The sequence below is a fragment of the Eurosta solidaginis genome, chromosome 5 (genome assembly GCF_040869045.1).
Source record: "Eurosta solidaginis isolate ZX-2024a chromosome 5, ASM4086904v1, whole genome shotgun sequence".
In the NCBI taxonomy this organism is placed as follows: Eukaryota; Metazoa; Arthropoda; class Insecta; order Diptera; family Tephritidae; genus Eurosta; species Eurosta solidaginis.
Window position 1 is genome coordinate 260,201,516 of NC_090323.1, and position 15,623 is coordinate 260,217,138.

General features: G+C 33.5%; 2 protein-coding genes across 4 annotated transcripts in view; both read right to left on the reverse strand.

Annotated features, from left to right (window-relative positions):
• Window positions 1-15,623, reverse strand: part of LOC137253349 (ribosomal silencing factor RsfS-like protein, 312) — a 196,636-nt gene that overhangs the window by 43,191 nt on the left and 137,822 nt on the right. The window contains exon 1 of one of the 2 annotated variants that reach the window (XM_067790101.1): window positions 293-296. The exons of the other annotated variant lie outside the window; for it this stretch is intronic. The gene's annotated coding sequence lies outside the window, so the exon portion shown is untranslated. Of the gene's footprint in view, window positions 1-292; window positions 297-15,623 lie in introns of those variants that run through there. 2 annotated transcript variants of the gene reach the window in all.
• Window positions 1-15,623, reverse strand: part of LOC137253347 (putative uncharacterized protein DDB_G0285119) — a 52,481-nt gene that overhangs the window by 10,075 nt on the left and 26,783 nt on the right. Inside the window, exons 3-5 of one of the 2 annotated variants that reach the window (XM_067790099.1) lie at window positions 14,572-15,040; window positions 2,024-2,199; window positions 1,347-1,945 (exon numbers count right to left, since the gene is read on the reverse strand). In XM_067790099.1, coding sequence (XP_067646200.1) covers window positions 1,347-1,945; window positions 2,024-2,199; window positions 14,572-15,040 — 1,244 coding nt within the window. Of the gene's footprint in view, window positions 1-1,346; window positions 2,200-14,571; window positions 15,041-15,623 lie in introns of both variants that reach the window. The other variant, XM_067790098.1, reaches the window with a different exon arrangement.

Genomic DNA, 15,623 nt, shown 5'->3' on the forward strand with positions numbered 1-15,623 from the left:
TACTTTTGCGACATAATTTCACAACTATCTCCGATTCAATTCGTGACTATCTCCAGAACATTACCAAATTGTTTTGATGCAAATTTGCAACTTTTTAAGGATCATTTCGAGACTATCTATTTTTACCGAACCGCTTCTGGATTGATTTTAAGATTACATCGGAATTGTTGTTTCCACCTGGGAACGCTTTTTTTCTATAGTATGAGTCTACTCGATCTAGAACAATAATATTTGGTAAGTGGGTGATACATAGATCGAGTTTCAAACTAACTTTTAATGCACAAATATATAGTATGTCTTACTTTCTTTCATGCGGCGTTTGAGATTTTCATTCCTTTAAAAACAAAATTAACGCTCTTCGTATGGTATAAAATCTAAAACACCATTCGTAAAAAAATTGTCAAAACCCAATCAGGCCTTTCTGAATTCCGATTGGTTTGGAAAAGTAAAACGAGGCTGATTCCGAGTCGATTTCTTTTTGGTGTTCTCGATTGCGATTGAAACAAATCGATTCGAAGTCGATTTCGAATCGTTTTCATTTCGAGTCGATAATCAAGCGAAACAGCTGTTTTTATTTATTTTGGTTTTAGTTAAATTAAAATTGTGCAAAAATTTGAAGAAAATGCCAGCACCAATGGTTTTCGGAAATGCAGAAGCAAGAAGACGTGCAATTGTACATAAAAATCGCAAAAATCGATCAATCGAAATTGAGAACACGTCGGTTTCCTTTCGACCAGAATCGCTTTGTTAAGCTTGGAAAATTTTTGATAGGAATTTTCAAATTAAGATTTGTTATACTAAATAAACAAATAGTCCAGCAAAAAGTTGTTATAAATCTTCCAAATAAAATGAATAATTTAATAAAACTTATTTATGGGAAAAATAATGTAATTATCTGTGCTTAATAGGCTAATTACTTTCGATTCCGACTGCTCAGAGGCAAAACTTTTCAAATCGACCAAGTCTGGCCGGAATCGATATTCAGAACACCAATCCATTTCGATTCCGAATAAATTGGTCGGAATCGAAATGCAGAACAGGCCCGAATATGAATTTTTAAAGACTTAAAACTTCAACTTTGTTAGACTGAAATTGATAAGGTTACAGAACTGCATACTGTAAAAAATTTCTGTAAAACATTCCTAAACAGAAACTCGAACATTTCATGGTTTCTAAATGATTTCGAATTTTCGAATTTTTTCGAACTCTTTTTTGAAATGGGTTGACATAGTTTTAGTTACACAAATTGGTTATAAAATTTTATTACTGCTATTTTCATGTTTGCAGCTCCTTCACTCATTCTTCGGTAAAATAATATTATTTATTTATTATTTTTTTTTATTTACCTTAGATGCGCGCTGAAACTCCTGCGCTTCTATATCACATTTATTACATGTACTTCGAGTACAATTTTCATTTGATGTCACATCTTCGATGCGCAAGTTTTGCACTTTATTCGTATTTTTTCCACTGTGAGAACTATTGTTTTTCACTCTATTACGTTTACTCGAATTTGTATTCATTTCGTTGTGATCAATCGTCGAATATGTTACTTGTTTTTCTTCACTTGTTTGTCGTTCAAAATATAATAAAGTTCTTTGTGTATTATCAGAAGTCAGGCGTTGTTGTTGTTGTTGCGTGCTATATAATGTCTCTTTATTATTAACATCCATATTATTTGTTAATGCTATTAAATCATGTCCATTTTGTTGTTGTTGATGGGATTTCGTTTCACCACCCTTCTCTGATGATAGTTTTGTTATTTTTGCCTCTTGTAGCTCAACACTCGTATTTGACTTTTTAGAATGTTCTCTGCGCTCACGACTATTTAATGTAGACGATCTTATTTTCTTTCCGATTATATTGGCAGCACTGTTAGTAGCTCTCTGACCAGATATTTCGTCTAACTTGGTTGATGCCGTTTTGCGTACTGACGCTGTTGCTTCTGAAATAATTGCCAATTGGTGTGCTTGATTAGTGGCGCTGCTGTGGTTGGTGTTGTTGTTGTTATGATTATTATTACCAGCTGTCGTTGGTGGCATCGGAGCTAACGAAGTAGTATTTGATAGCTGATTTTCATGCTGTTGTATTCCCAATACATCTACATTTGTTGTTGGTGGGGTTGTTTGACTTCGTCGTGCCCTTGGAATATATACCGCTCTATCGGGTCGACGTTCACGTCTTACAGCTGACGTTTGACTATATAATGCAAGAAGTACATATATACATATACATATATTAACCATAAAATCAAACATAGCGGCCAAAACATAACTCAAGTATAAATATGTACAATGTTGGTTAATAGCAAAGAAGCATTTATGTAAACATATGTACATATGTATGTATGTATATTAGTGTGTGTCACACATAAAACCACTTTTAGGGTTACAAACAGCCAGACCAGACGTTCTCCTGCTCTCGAACTTTGATTTACTTTTCTTAGTGCTCCCTTTCTAACTTTCTCTCTTACTTAAATTCTATCTATATCTTTTTTTCTCTACGTCTACCTCTAAAACTTGTATTTGAGATATAATGTAAGTTCATCATTGTTGTTTTTTTCGTCTAGCTGCATGACTGTTAAGAAGAGCTTTTATCTCTTACTCGCCCTACCCCTTCCCCTACCCCTTTTTTCCCCCTTATATGCCCTCCTCTCCATTCCTCTTCCTATTCGTAGCTTTGCTTTCTTCCTCTGTTCCTCTACATCTCTCCCCATCTCTCTCTGTTAGCTCGCTCTCTTTCTCCCTCTCCGCTCCCTCTATCTTTATATCTCTTGTTTTCGTATTCACCAATAATTTTAAAGTTTTAACTGGAGAGTATGTTTCAAAAATTAAAGAAAAAAAAAAACTTTTTTAAAAATAAGCTTTTATTATTGGTTAATAAAATTAACTAAAAAGTAAAAAATAAATTGACTGTAAAGAAATATAACACTTTATAAGTTCATTGCAACCTTTAACGATAATTAGGCTTTTTCGTCTGCGACAAAAAAATTCCATATTGTACACAATTATATATTTTTAACTTTAAAACTTTACACCTAAATTATTAAATCTTACAGTTTATATCACAGTCCTAATTGTTCTAATAAAAACGTGTTACATTGTGATAACAAGAAAAGGAGGTCCTAAATGTTCTTAATTATACCATCAAAATTTATATTTAAATAACTTCCCGTGGAGCTAGATTCTTGAAACTAAGAACATATTTCAGAGCATCGTGACAATGCAACATGAGGGAAAAACATTTTAGTTGGTGCAAGGATCGTGAAAATTCAAAAAATTTCGAACTTCCCAATAAACCAGTGACCTGGAACTTGTAACATAACTATGGGCTCTATTAGGTTGTATTATTTAGGATAAAAGAGTTCTAAGGCAGCGATCAACAATTCTAAATGGACTTTTAAATACCTCTAAATATCGATCCCTGTCCCATCTATATTTAGAGGTATTTAAAAGTCCATTTAGAATTGTTGATCTCTGCGATACATTTTTAAGTAACTTCTCATTGAGCTAGAAACATGAAACCTTACACATAATTGAAGTCACCTTGACAATGCAACAAAAGGAGAAAACAAAAAGAAGCTAAAAGAATTTTAAGTACTTCCTTCAACTTCCGTCAACATCTGATCTGGTGGAATGCTCTTGCTCAAAACATGTTTGAATGAACGGATGACATCGAACAAACACAATATGTCTTTTTTGAAAAAAATGTAATTTTTGCTAAAACAATTTTGGTTCTATTACAAAGGAATAAACAAACGAAACTAAGTATTACAAAATCCAATTGCAAGTAAGAAATATTTAAATCGTGTGATTCATTATTGTTTTACAGATGTGTAAACTACCATTTTATAATTTTTTACTTCATATTACACTGAAAGAAATGTTATAAAATCAACAAATCGGTTCTATTGTTCTTGACTTAACGGAGATTCGGTAAATTTGATCGAATTACGGCTAATTCGACCGAGTTCTTTGTCAAACGAACAAATTAGTTTAGTCATTTCAACAGAAGAGAAATTGTCGCTCTTAAGTTAACAAAATTCTGTAAAATTGACAGATTCCTGGCCAATCTAACTGATTTTTCTGTTAACACAACTGATCTCACTGGTCATTTCAACAGCGACCAACAGTCAATACATGAGCAAATTTCAAAGAGAATTTTACGCTCACTGCGCTCTCTACTTTGTACTTATGACGACGGTGCCACTTGTTAAAAAAAACACCAAAATAAGAAAACCACCAAATCGAAAAAACACACAAATTGAGAAAACAACAATACAAAACGAAGAACCCTTTTTTGTTTTTACTGTGCAAAAAATTATGAGATACCGAGACACCTATTTATCGGGTACAATTTTGCAACTTCTCCTCCAAGCGAAATGCAAAATTGCGCCCTCTTGTTGCAAAATTTTTGTTTGAACGAACAGGATTTTTCCAAAGTTAGTAACATTTTGTTCAAGTTTTTACGAATTTTCACTCACGCGAACGAATTTAATAAGATAATAAAAAACATCCTTTTTAATGTTGATATTTCCGACAACATAAAAGTTTGAGTTGTTTTGGAATCGTTTCAACTTAGTGTGTTACGAAAATTAAACTTGCTGAATTACATGTAAAGTTACTCCAGTTGTGAATTACCTTCCTGCGATTTGATTCTTTACATTTCTATAACTTACAAGTTCTCTATTTAAAATGTTATGTCAAACATTTATACTACAAGTTTTGTTCGAAACAATGAAGTGTGGCAACTACATGCGAGAGAAAATTGAGATTGAGGTGAGCTGCAACCGAAAAAATTGAGAATCAGTTTCGTGACTACTATTTTCATTTCTATTTGCAAAGCGAAGTTCAAAACTATAAATTAAATAAATTATAAAATATAAAATTTGGTGAAAGTGCGTTTAATAAAACAAAATTATAAAGTGTATAATGTTTAATGTGTGCCAGCATATTTGATGTAAGCCCAATTGACGTTCGGTTAGTAAATGCCACCGTGGTGTGATAGTAGCGTGCTCCGCCTGCTACACCGTATGTCCTGGGTTCGCACCCCGGGCAAAGCAACATCAAAATTTTAGAAATACGGTTTTTCAATTAGAAGACAATTTTTTTAAGCGGGGTCACCCCTTGGCAGTGTTTGGCAAGCGCTCCGAGTGTATTTCTGCCATGAAAAGCTCTCAGTGAAAACTCATCTGCCTCGCATATGACGTTCGGAGTCGGCATCAAACATGTAGGTCCCGCCCGGCTAATTTGTAGGGAAAATCAAGAGGAGCACGAGGCAAATTGGAAGAGAAGCTCGGCCTTAGATCTCTTCGGAGGTTATCGCGCCTTACATTTATTTATTTATATGGCAACATAGGTACTTTCGTACAAAGCTGTCGCAACAGTGTTTTGCTCATTTGACTACTAAAACGGTCAATTACGAATCAACGATTTGTGCGCAGTTGATTCAACATCTTGTTGCGATGGACAAAAATTAACAGAAATTTCGGCTGATTTTACCAGTCTTTTTCTTTCAGTGTATATCGTAGGTAAATTTTAAAATGCAAAAAACCATTCTCAAATCGGATCTTTCTATGTGGAGTTATTACATTAAATCGATATTCAACTTTTTTTTTTATATGTATGTATAGATGCTACGTTCGAAGCAGATTGGATCTGAATTTAATTGGCTGTATTCTCTTTGATTAAACAACTATTTGGTTTGCCATTTGTTCCTATGAAAAATGTCAACAAATAATTCCCAGAAGCTCTATGCAATTGGTATGAATTTTCATTTTAAACTTTTATATGCAATGAAATACTCCCTTACAGACTTAACGGATTCAAAATTTTGGTATGTTACGTTATTAAAAATAGAACTTATGACTTCCAAAAATCTCACTAAGACTTTACACGATTTGAATATTAAATCAAAATTAGAACAATTCAATTCGTGCCGATTTCATAAATAAAATCAAAAACCAAAAAAATTAGTACCCTATAAAAATATTATCCATATCAAAGGAAAAGTGGTTATGTGTAAAACATATCCCGAAAAATGAGGGTCCCTTTTGCAATATCTAGATCTAAGAATGTTTACGCTTTCTGCAAATAATTTAATAAATGTATAAAAAATATATTTTAGTCTAATTTATCTTTGTAACACGACGCAATCCCATACATATATGTATAACCACGACAAAAGTTAAGAACTTATGAAAATCGTTATTGTATTATAAGAGTGGCGCACCCTGATGTATCTGTGTGCATATGCCATGCCTCTATTGTGCACTCGCATATATTCAGGTAAGTAGGTGAATGAATCGGGTTGTGTATACTATATACTTTCAACAGGTGAACGAAACACCTAACCATAAGTGTATACATAATATTGTATGTATATTCATATAAACATACTTACATACATATTACAATGCACAACTACGAAAGCGATGAGCAAAACAGAATAACACAAATAAGTCACAAACGAATGCCATACAACGCAAAGAAACAAGTTTAGCATGTTGGTTGGTTGCTGATGTGCTTACTTCTTATCTTAAATTATCTAGCAGACAATTCAACGGAACCATATAAAACGTTGTACAAGTTAATCAAGAAAACTACAGTTCATAAAGTACTTAGGTCAACATGAGCAACTCACGTGAGAAGGACAAGGAACTCTTCGCCCGACATATTTACCTCGTGTTAGCAGCATCTGTCCAGTTTCTTATCAGATAACAAAATACCAAGGAAATTGTAGGATTTCAGCGAACCAGAAAAGGCCACTTATTGGGAAATGTAGTACTAAAACCTGTTAAGGACCTTTATTACAATACAGAGATCATAAACCTGCCTAAATATTGCAGTAATTAATATCGCCTGAGAAGTGTAATATCACCCTATTTCGGCTACCGTTTCGAAAACGCCCTACTTCAGCAAACTTTTTAAAAACACCCTATACCAGAATTTGTTGGAGAGCGTCTTATCTCAAAACTTTTCCAAAAACCCTCTATAGCAGAATTGAAAAGGCCCTAATTCAGCATAAATTCAAGATATTTTAAGCTCTGATAGGGCGTTGAAGAAAACAATTCGGAGACAGGACGTTTTTTAATAGAACTCTGAGGTCTGGCTACTTGAAACAAATAGTTAAATAAAGCCAAACAATTTCTGAGGTAAAGCGTCCTCGAACTGGCAGCCAAGAAGGTAATATTCTATTGTGGTGTCGTTATGCTTTTTATTTTGTCGCGTCGACATATGTGTGAAATATATCCATATCTGTGCTGCTAGTTAAAAACCCCTCTATATTCTTACCGTTTTCAAAAATTTTAAAGTAGAAGCCTTATTCAAACTAATTTTGATCTATGGCGCCTCCGATACGACAGCCAAGATCGGGCAATATACAAGTAAGGAAGTCTAAGTTTGTGCGAGCCGAGCACTGTATACCCAACGTGTGCTCTTATTTTTCTATAATATAAAAATAAGTCGGGTTTTCCTTCCTGACGCTATAAATCCAGAACGCACGAACCGATTTCCACGGTTTTGCATTCGTTGGAAAGGTCTCGGGCTACGTTAGGTTTATAGCAAAGAAAATTCAAGATCGACGAACAGGGTCTCGAGATATACATAGGCCAAAACGCGGATGATGATGGGGTACCCTGGAATGTGTTTATAGAATATGGATAACAAATGAAAGATGTGTATGAGTGCTTTAATACAGAGTAAGTTTTATGCCGCTGGGTGACTAGGGTCTCGAAATATAGGCCAAAACGTGGACCCGGATACCCCTAGAATGTGTGTGTATTATGGATATCAAATGAAAACTGTTGCTGAGAGCTTTAAAGTAATTTTCATTGTGATATTCGATTTAGGCGCAGTAACCTGGGAAAACTGATAAGCATGCGAAGCCGAAATAAAGACATGAATTAATAATACCCTCATACCTATTTATATACATCCTATTCGATTTGCCTGAAATTTGGTATATAAATGTGCCTATATTAGTATTGGGATTAGGACTAGGACTGGGACTGAGACTGAGACTCGGAGTGGGAATGGGACTGAGACTGGAACAAAATACATACCACCCTCTGGGACTGGCAATAAGATATGAAGAATAATGAGAAAAACTTGAGAAAAGAGAAAAGAGAGAAGGAGACTGAGAAAGAGATAGAATGAGACGAAGATGGAGATAGATGAAGCGAAAAATACGGAGGGAGGAGTGAATACAAAAATTAGGAAAAATTGTAGAGGGGCGAGGGCAGAGTTAGACGGAAAAAGCGTATTAAAATGTATGCAGATAGACCTAATTTAGGGCAGAACAACGTCTGCCCGGTCTGCTAGTATATACATATATTAAGGATATATTCAAATACCGTGTTCCGTTAGTAGCTATAAACAGTTACAGTCACAGAATCAATGTAAACAAATCTCCTACACAAGTTTTTTTTTGATTTCAACCATTTTCAATACAAAATATATTTAAGGCTTTGAAAAGCACGTGTACTTATTTTGGTGCAATTGTCTCAACGTGTTAATGTACGGAAAAGCCTAGGGCTAGATATAATAAAAGCGGTCGTGGCTTCCAAGCGATTTTCCCCATTTTTAAAAAATTTTTATATTTTCGTACTTTGAGTACTGAGATGAAATAAAAGTATATTTTAGTGATATATGTACCTGAGAGATGTTGAATACGTTTTTGAAATTTGGTCGCCAACGATTATGTTAATTTTAACAAAGTGTATTTATAATAGCAAGGACACCCACGATGTCAAATTTCAATATGATATCTTGAATGGCTTTTTATTTACGGCTTGCAAAACTTTTAAATTTTCTTCGTCTAAATGTAGGCGGCGCCATGCCAATTTTCCAAAACTGTACCAAATTTCTTTTCTTTGTTATAACGTCAACCCACCTATCAAGTTTCATCATTTCATAGGCTTTGGTAATGAAGTACATTTTTCGAAATTTTCGATACCGAAAATATGGGCGTGGTTATCGTTTCAATACCAATATATTTTGGGTCAAGATAAGCCAGTTTAGCAAATTTCGTAAGGATGTCTCAATTTTTACTCACGTATCGTGTTACGGACGAACATGGCTCACTCAAAATCTTTTTCGTTGCTGACAATTTTGATTAAGGAAGTTGATACATACCTATCACGATTCCTTTATGCCATTGCGTACTGCTGTTAACCAATCAAAGTTATGTACATGGTTGGTATAAAAAAATGATTTCTTACTTCATGTTTTGGAGCTACATATTTTAATTCGAAATTACCCACGCTAACGAAATGCAAACGCTAAAATCGTTTTCCACACATTCGCCCTTGTTGCATACATACACAAATTCATCAATTAATGCTTTTTACAAGTATATAAAACTCGTTTAGGAGTTATTTCATGTCTGAACGAGAAATATTAAACTTACAACTCTTAAATTTTAAAAATGATAAATTTAATTTCACTGCAAACAATTTTTATTTAGCATAGTTGGGGGTAGTGCACTCAAATTTGATTGCATTCCACTTTCATAAGCATTACACTATATTGGAAAAATGTGAGTGCGCAATATTTTTACTACTACTACTACTCTGGTGTAGATAATGCAAACACCGTTTAAAAAGATTGACGTTGGACATTAATGAGCGTAATTCGAAAGTCGGCGAAAAATTACGATTTTTCCATAGAACGGTCAAGACATGAATAGAGAATTTATAATTTACACAAAAATCCTAAAAATAATATTGTAATTAAAAACCAAAAATTGTTTGCGCGGGGAAATTTCTTAAAATATTTTATTAAAAAATTATGCATTTTATATAGACCCGTTAAATTTGAATTAGCATTAGTCAATTAATTAGATGCCTATTTTAATCGCCAATGATTATTTCAATTTATTTAATAATTTGGGAAAAATTTAAACAACGTGACATCAGGACGGACAAGGCGACAGCTGTTTCGATTATACCTTGTAAATCTCTTCAAGGCTTTTCTCCCGGGAGTGGGAGTCGAACCCGCACTCCTACGTTACGTTGAAATGGTTACAAACGCATTCAGCTACGTCATGCCTTAGTTGTTGTAAAGTTTTTCCCAATTGCCTTCTTTTTGCATATTTTAATATTTTACACATTGCATACTTCGTATGCAATTATGAGTTAAAGCTATGCTTGGTACGGCGGTTTTCAAAGAATTATTTCAATTGTTTTCCGAAAAAAGTAATTACTAATTGATTAGCATTAGAAAAACGTCATGATTTTTTACGATTATTGAAAAAAGTAAAAAAAAAAAGAAAACAAATTAAAATTTATCAAAAGTACTCAAAAAAGGTGTTTTTTTTCACAAAACAAAAAAATTTTAAGTTCTGAAAAAAAGGATTTTATATAATGGCAAATTCACATTCGTGCTCAAAAAAAAAAAAACTTTTTGTTAAAATTTTTGCAGCTTAGGATTAAAATGAAAAAGTAAAATGTTATAAGCAAGGTGAAGGGTGCTCGTATGCTCTTAAAAAACGGTATAAGTTGTATGGGAAATCGTTTACACAATTGCGCAAATTTAATAGATTTCAAATAAACGAAAACTGTTAGGAATGAAATTTTCAGATAAAAATATTTTTTACAATTTTTCGAATATTTACAAATTTTTATTTTCCACTTTCGGCATTTTTTTGCAATCAACCAAGGTTATGCACACAACATTTTGGTGTGAAGACCGCACTCTTTGGTGTTGGTCTTTATAAAAACCAAAATAGTTACAACTTCACCCCAAGAAGTGCTGAAGAAAATAGTCTAAATACAGAATTTAAATTATAATTGTAATAAAAAAAATGTCAGTTGCCTCGGCCGGAGCTTGAACCCAGGACCACCACACCGCTGCGGATTGATGTCCACTTATCAATACAACGAGCAACGGCGTTGACTTAAAAATTAATTGTGATATCACCCCGAAAAATGTAATATTGTACGAATGCACCAAATTTTTTTTCATGCACTATTTTGGTGTTAACTTTGAAAGTACACCAAAAATTAGTTTTGATATTTTCGTGTGTGTACAATTAGTTGAGAAGGTGTGTTCATAGTACAGGTTTACAAGTATGATATGTGTGAGAAGGAAACAATTCCTTTCTCTTTCTAACACACTGCCGTCTGACACTTCGGTCAGTGTCAAACTATTGTGGAACTCAGTGGAACCTGCGTGAAACATGCGTTTGACACTGAACGAAATGTCAAAATTACCGGGGTTGCTGTCGTGGAAAGCGACGCAGGGAAACAAAAAAAGGAGCGGAATATCAGATATGGGCTGCTGTAATGGTAAATTTTTTTGGACGAATTTAGTATGAAAATGTAGTGCACCTATATGGGTCCTACAGAAAATTATACAAAAGTCTTGAAATGGGGTATCTGAGGAGGCGTAGTTATTGCAGCATAAGAATACAAACACGGGTGCTAAGTTTTTCTACCCGTTCAAAACTTCTCCGCGAAAAACAGTTTGAAACCGAGGTCGACTGCGATAACCCGTCCAAAAATGTGGAAAGAGAAATGAAAAGAAAGTTAACCTATATCGTGCCATCGATTTTTCGATAGGATTTGGGCTCAGGAAAAAAAGTTCCACTACGCATACCCAAAAAAATAATTTGTGAGCCTGCAAAAAAAATCGAATTTTCGACCAAAGTTCTTCAAATCTCCATAAAAGAAATTTTTTTTTTTTTTTCAAAAAACTGCATTTACCAATTTTGCATTTGCCAAATTAACACGAAAAAAAATACATAAAAAATGATTTGGAGTCTTCAAAATGAAAAAATGCATAGAAAATCGAAAAAATCATTGAAATTTTGCAGGCTCAAAAATTATTTTTTTGGGTATGCGTAGTGGAACTTTTTTCCTGAGCCCAAATCCCATCGAAAAATCGATGGTGCGATATAGGTTAATAAGTCGACCCAGTCTAATGTGCGTGCTACTACATATCTTACTTGTAGACCTTTACAATGCGGGCGTTCATCTATCAGTGTAAACTAGTATCGCCTGTGGTCGAAATTCGACCAACTTGTATCAGTCTATGCATCAAGTGTTAGAAATATAGCAAACTGGTCTAACTTACTTAACTTTTTCATTAAAATTTTTAATTTGATCTAGGACGTTGTACTTTTCTACAAACTTTTCAAATGTAATTACAGTGGAGTCTGGGTATAGTGAACCCCCGGTATAATGAACACCTCGATATAGTGAACGCTTAAAAATTTACATTGAGTACTCTAAAGAGTGAACTATCGAGTTCTAAATGCAACAACAAGCATAAACTGTTAAAGAAAAAACAACAAAACTTAAACAGAAATTACCAAGCATAAACTGTTAAAGAAAAAACAACAAAACTTAAACAGAAATAAAGTCGGGTATTCCCCAAAATTGCTCATTTTATGTTTTTTACTGAAAAGCTGCTGCTATGTAGGTATTTGGTACCAGTTTTTATTTGTCTCTTGTTGGGTGAAAAACGCTTCTGAGTGAATGTGCACTGTTTTATGTGTTTTTAAAAGTGTTTATGTGATAATAAATTAAGTGTTATCATGCCTGTGAGGAAATTCCTTCATTAAATCAAAAACTTGAAATTGCTCAAAAAATCGAGAAAGGTGCTAGTGTTTCATCCTTATCAAAGATTAATGGTGTGGTCAAATCAACAGTTTCGGGAATAAAAAAAAATGCTTGTAGTATTATATCCCACCAGGCAGTCGGAGCATCTAAGCGGAAGACTCTTATGGATACTGAAGAATCTGGTGATGACAGCCAAGGCGAAGGACAGATCGGAAATTCAATAAAAGCTACTGAAGTCATTAAAAGCTTCGATATATCTATCGCATGGGCTGAAGCTAATACCACTACTATGCTGGCATGCTAGTACTGAAAATTCTACGCGAAAAAGCGGTTCAAAAGTCAATTTCCGAACACAAAAAGCAAACATCTATTCGTAAATTCTTCCAATAATATGTATGTATTTTTCAAAATATTATTTTATACAAATAATCTGTTTTCTTTACATAAGCAAACATGACTTTAAAGCTAATAAAGCAAGTTGAAAAAAAAATGTCAAACTTAATATAGTGAAAAACCTGGATACTGTGAACAGGCCTTGCAGAAAGTAGTTCACTTTATCTAGACTCCACTGTATAACGTTTTGGAATGGTGCTCCTTAAACAAAAATATGTAAAAGCAAATGAAATTGACATAGAATTATGGTGAAATTACTTGAAATTGAATTGAAAAATAGGTTTTTCCACACCACCCGGAAGGTCCCCGTTGGCGAGCTACCGAGTAATATACGGCCTATGTAATATTTCGACCTAAAATCGAAAACGTTTTTGGGTCGTTTTTTTCGTTTAATATGCAACGAGAAATTTTGCGATGCAATCAAGTTGCATTTAAATAATAATAAACTAAGTTGAAATAAAAGATAATATAATAACATAAAATAAGAAATATCAAAATAAATTAGCATAAAAGACAATATAAAAATTTTAATGTTATATCTTTGTAGCAAATTTATTTATTTTTTATTCAGTATAAGACGTGCTATATCTAAAACGAGAATAAAATCTGGAAATGCAAAAAACATTTTGGGGCAAATTTGCAATTAATTGTAATAAATAAATAAATTTAGTGAGTTTGAACAAAAGTTAACTCATTATTTGTGATTTCATGTTTTTTTTGAAAGCAACTAAAATAAAAAACAAAGAATCTGTTAAATAAAGACCTATGCATTTACGTGTAAGTAAAATTTGTCCGAAAAAATGGGCCGGTTAAATTATTACTTCTCTTTAAAGTTTTGTTGTACGCTAACAATTATTTTGGAACAACGTTTTAAGGATTTTGGTACAGACCAATATACATAGGTAAGTGGCAACAATGGGCAAACAATATTTTATTCGAATTGAAAATGAGTGAGGCAGTAGTTCTCTCACCGTTTGGCGCGTACGAATATTACATACATTTGAGCAACACGACAATGCAGCTTTTGGAATTTCGAATTCAGCGGGGTTAGGTGATTAATATGTAGGTTTGTGTCTTAGAGCACTAACATAATGGGTCCTACAGATGGCAATTTCGATATTTGCATAGATTTTTCGAATTTACAAAAAACTGTTTCTATTAATTATAAACAAATAGAGTAACATTTGTTTACAAAAATAGGCATATGCACTGCGGCTGAACCATACGAATCGATTCATATAACATATACATATGATTTTACGTATGCTAACTATGCGAAACAACCTGTCAATTGATTGTATGGAAATTTTGTTAGCGTATTAATATATAGATGATTGAGTTTAATCTTTTCGTATAAAATACGTTGAAATGAATACCCTTCATGTAGGTAGGTATTTCAATTTTTACATAAATATATTTTTTTAAACGAATCGGGAATTTTTGCCGTTATTTTTGAAAAATTAATAAAATACTTTTTTTTTGCAGAACTTTGTCTAGACAAAAGATAACTAAGTTCTGGTCAAAATTTAAGAGGGAATTCCAACCAAAAGTTTAATTAGCATGAAATTACCCATATTTATTATTTGCATATTTCTTTTTTTGCTACGTTCATTTACCTCTGCTGGACGCCGCTGCTGCTGCTGTTTGCGCTCGTCATCACTGGCGTTGTTGGCATAGCGCCATTAGCTAGCGACTCTGAATTAATTGATAAAGCATTTGTTGTTGTTGTCGTAGTCGGTGCTGTCGTCAACGACGTGCACTTACCGTAATTTACGTACCTCGAGGTCACTCCATTATTATCAAAACTGTTATTCTCATTTGCATGTGTTGGGGAATTATTACATGATATTGAGGTAGGAGATAACAGGGTTGTTTTTCTAATTGTTGCTGGCATTTTTGTTTTTGTGGCTTTTGTTGTTGATGTACATGATTTATCTGCACTTGGTACAGCAGCGGCAGTTGCATTCACTGACCCAGTTTTGGCAAATGATGCTGTAACTGTATCAACCGTATCGTTGCTATTGTTGTAATTATGATTTCTTAAAGGTGGTGGTCGATAGAGATCCATTGAGTTCGTTTTGGTTACTGAAAACAAAAGAAAAATATATGCAAATAAAAAATACTATTTTATATTATCATATTTATAATAAGTGGTTGGAGAAAAGTTGGAGATTGCATTATAATGGATTTTGCAAAACGTTAATTACTTACTTACTTACTTAATTCGTTAAAACGTTAATTAGAAACCCAAAATATGAGTTCATAATTAAAGGTACGTATTGTGACGAATATTAGCAACACTAAGGTATACTATCATCTCTAAGCCGATAATAAGCAGCCACTTGTATCTACATAAACAAATCAATCATTATGTCTACACATATGTACGTACAAGCAGCGGAGAGAAACGCACAAACACATGCATATATCTGAGATACTCCCAAAAGTTGGAAATCATCGGTTGAAGTATCACTCACATATACACGCGCATATGAGAACCTATAAACGTGCATCTGTAGTTTATAGCTGGTAAACAAGTAGTAAATTCTAGAAGAAGAAATGCCTAGAAGTATGCAAACGACACGGCAGGGACTATAAAAGCTGCAGAAGCTGAGTAGTCCGTAATCAGTTTGATTTAAGCAAGCTATTGGTTGTGAAGTATCAGTGT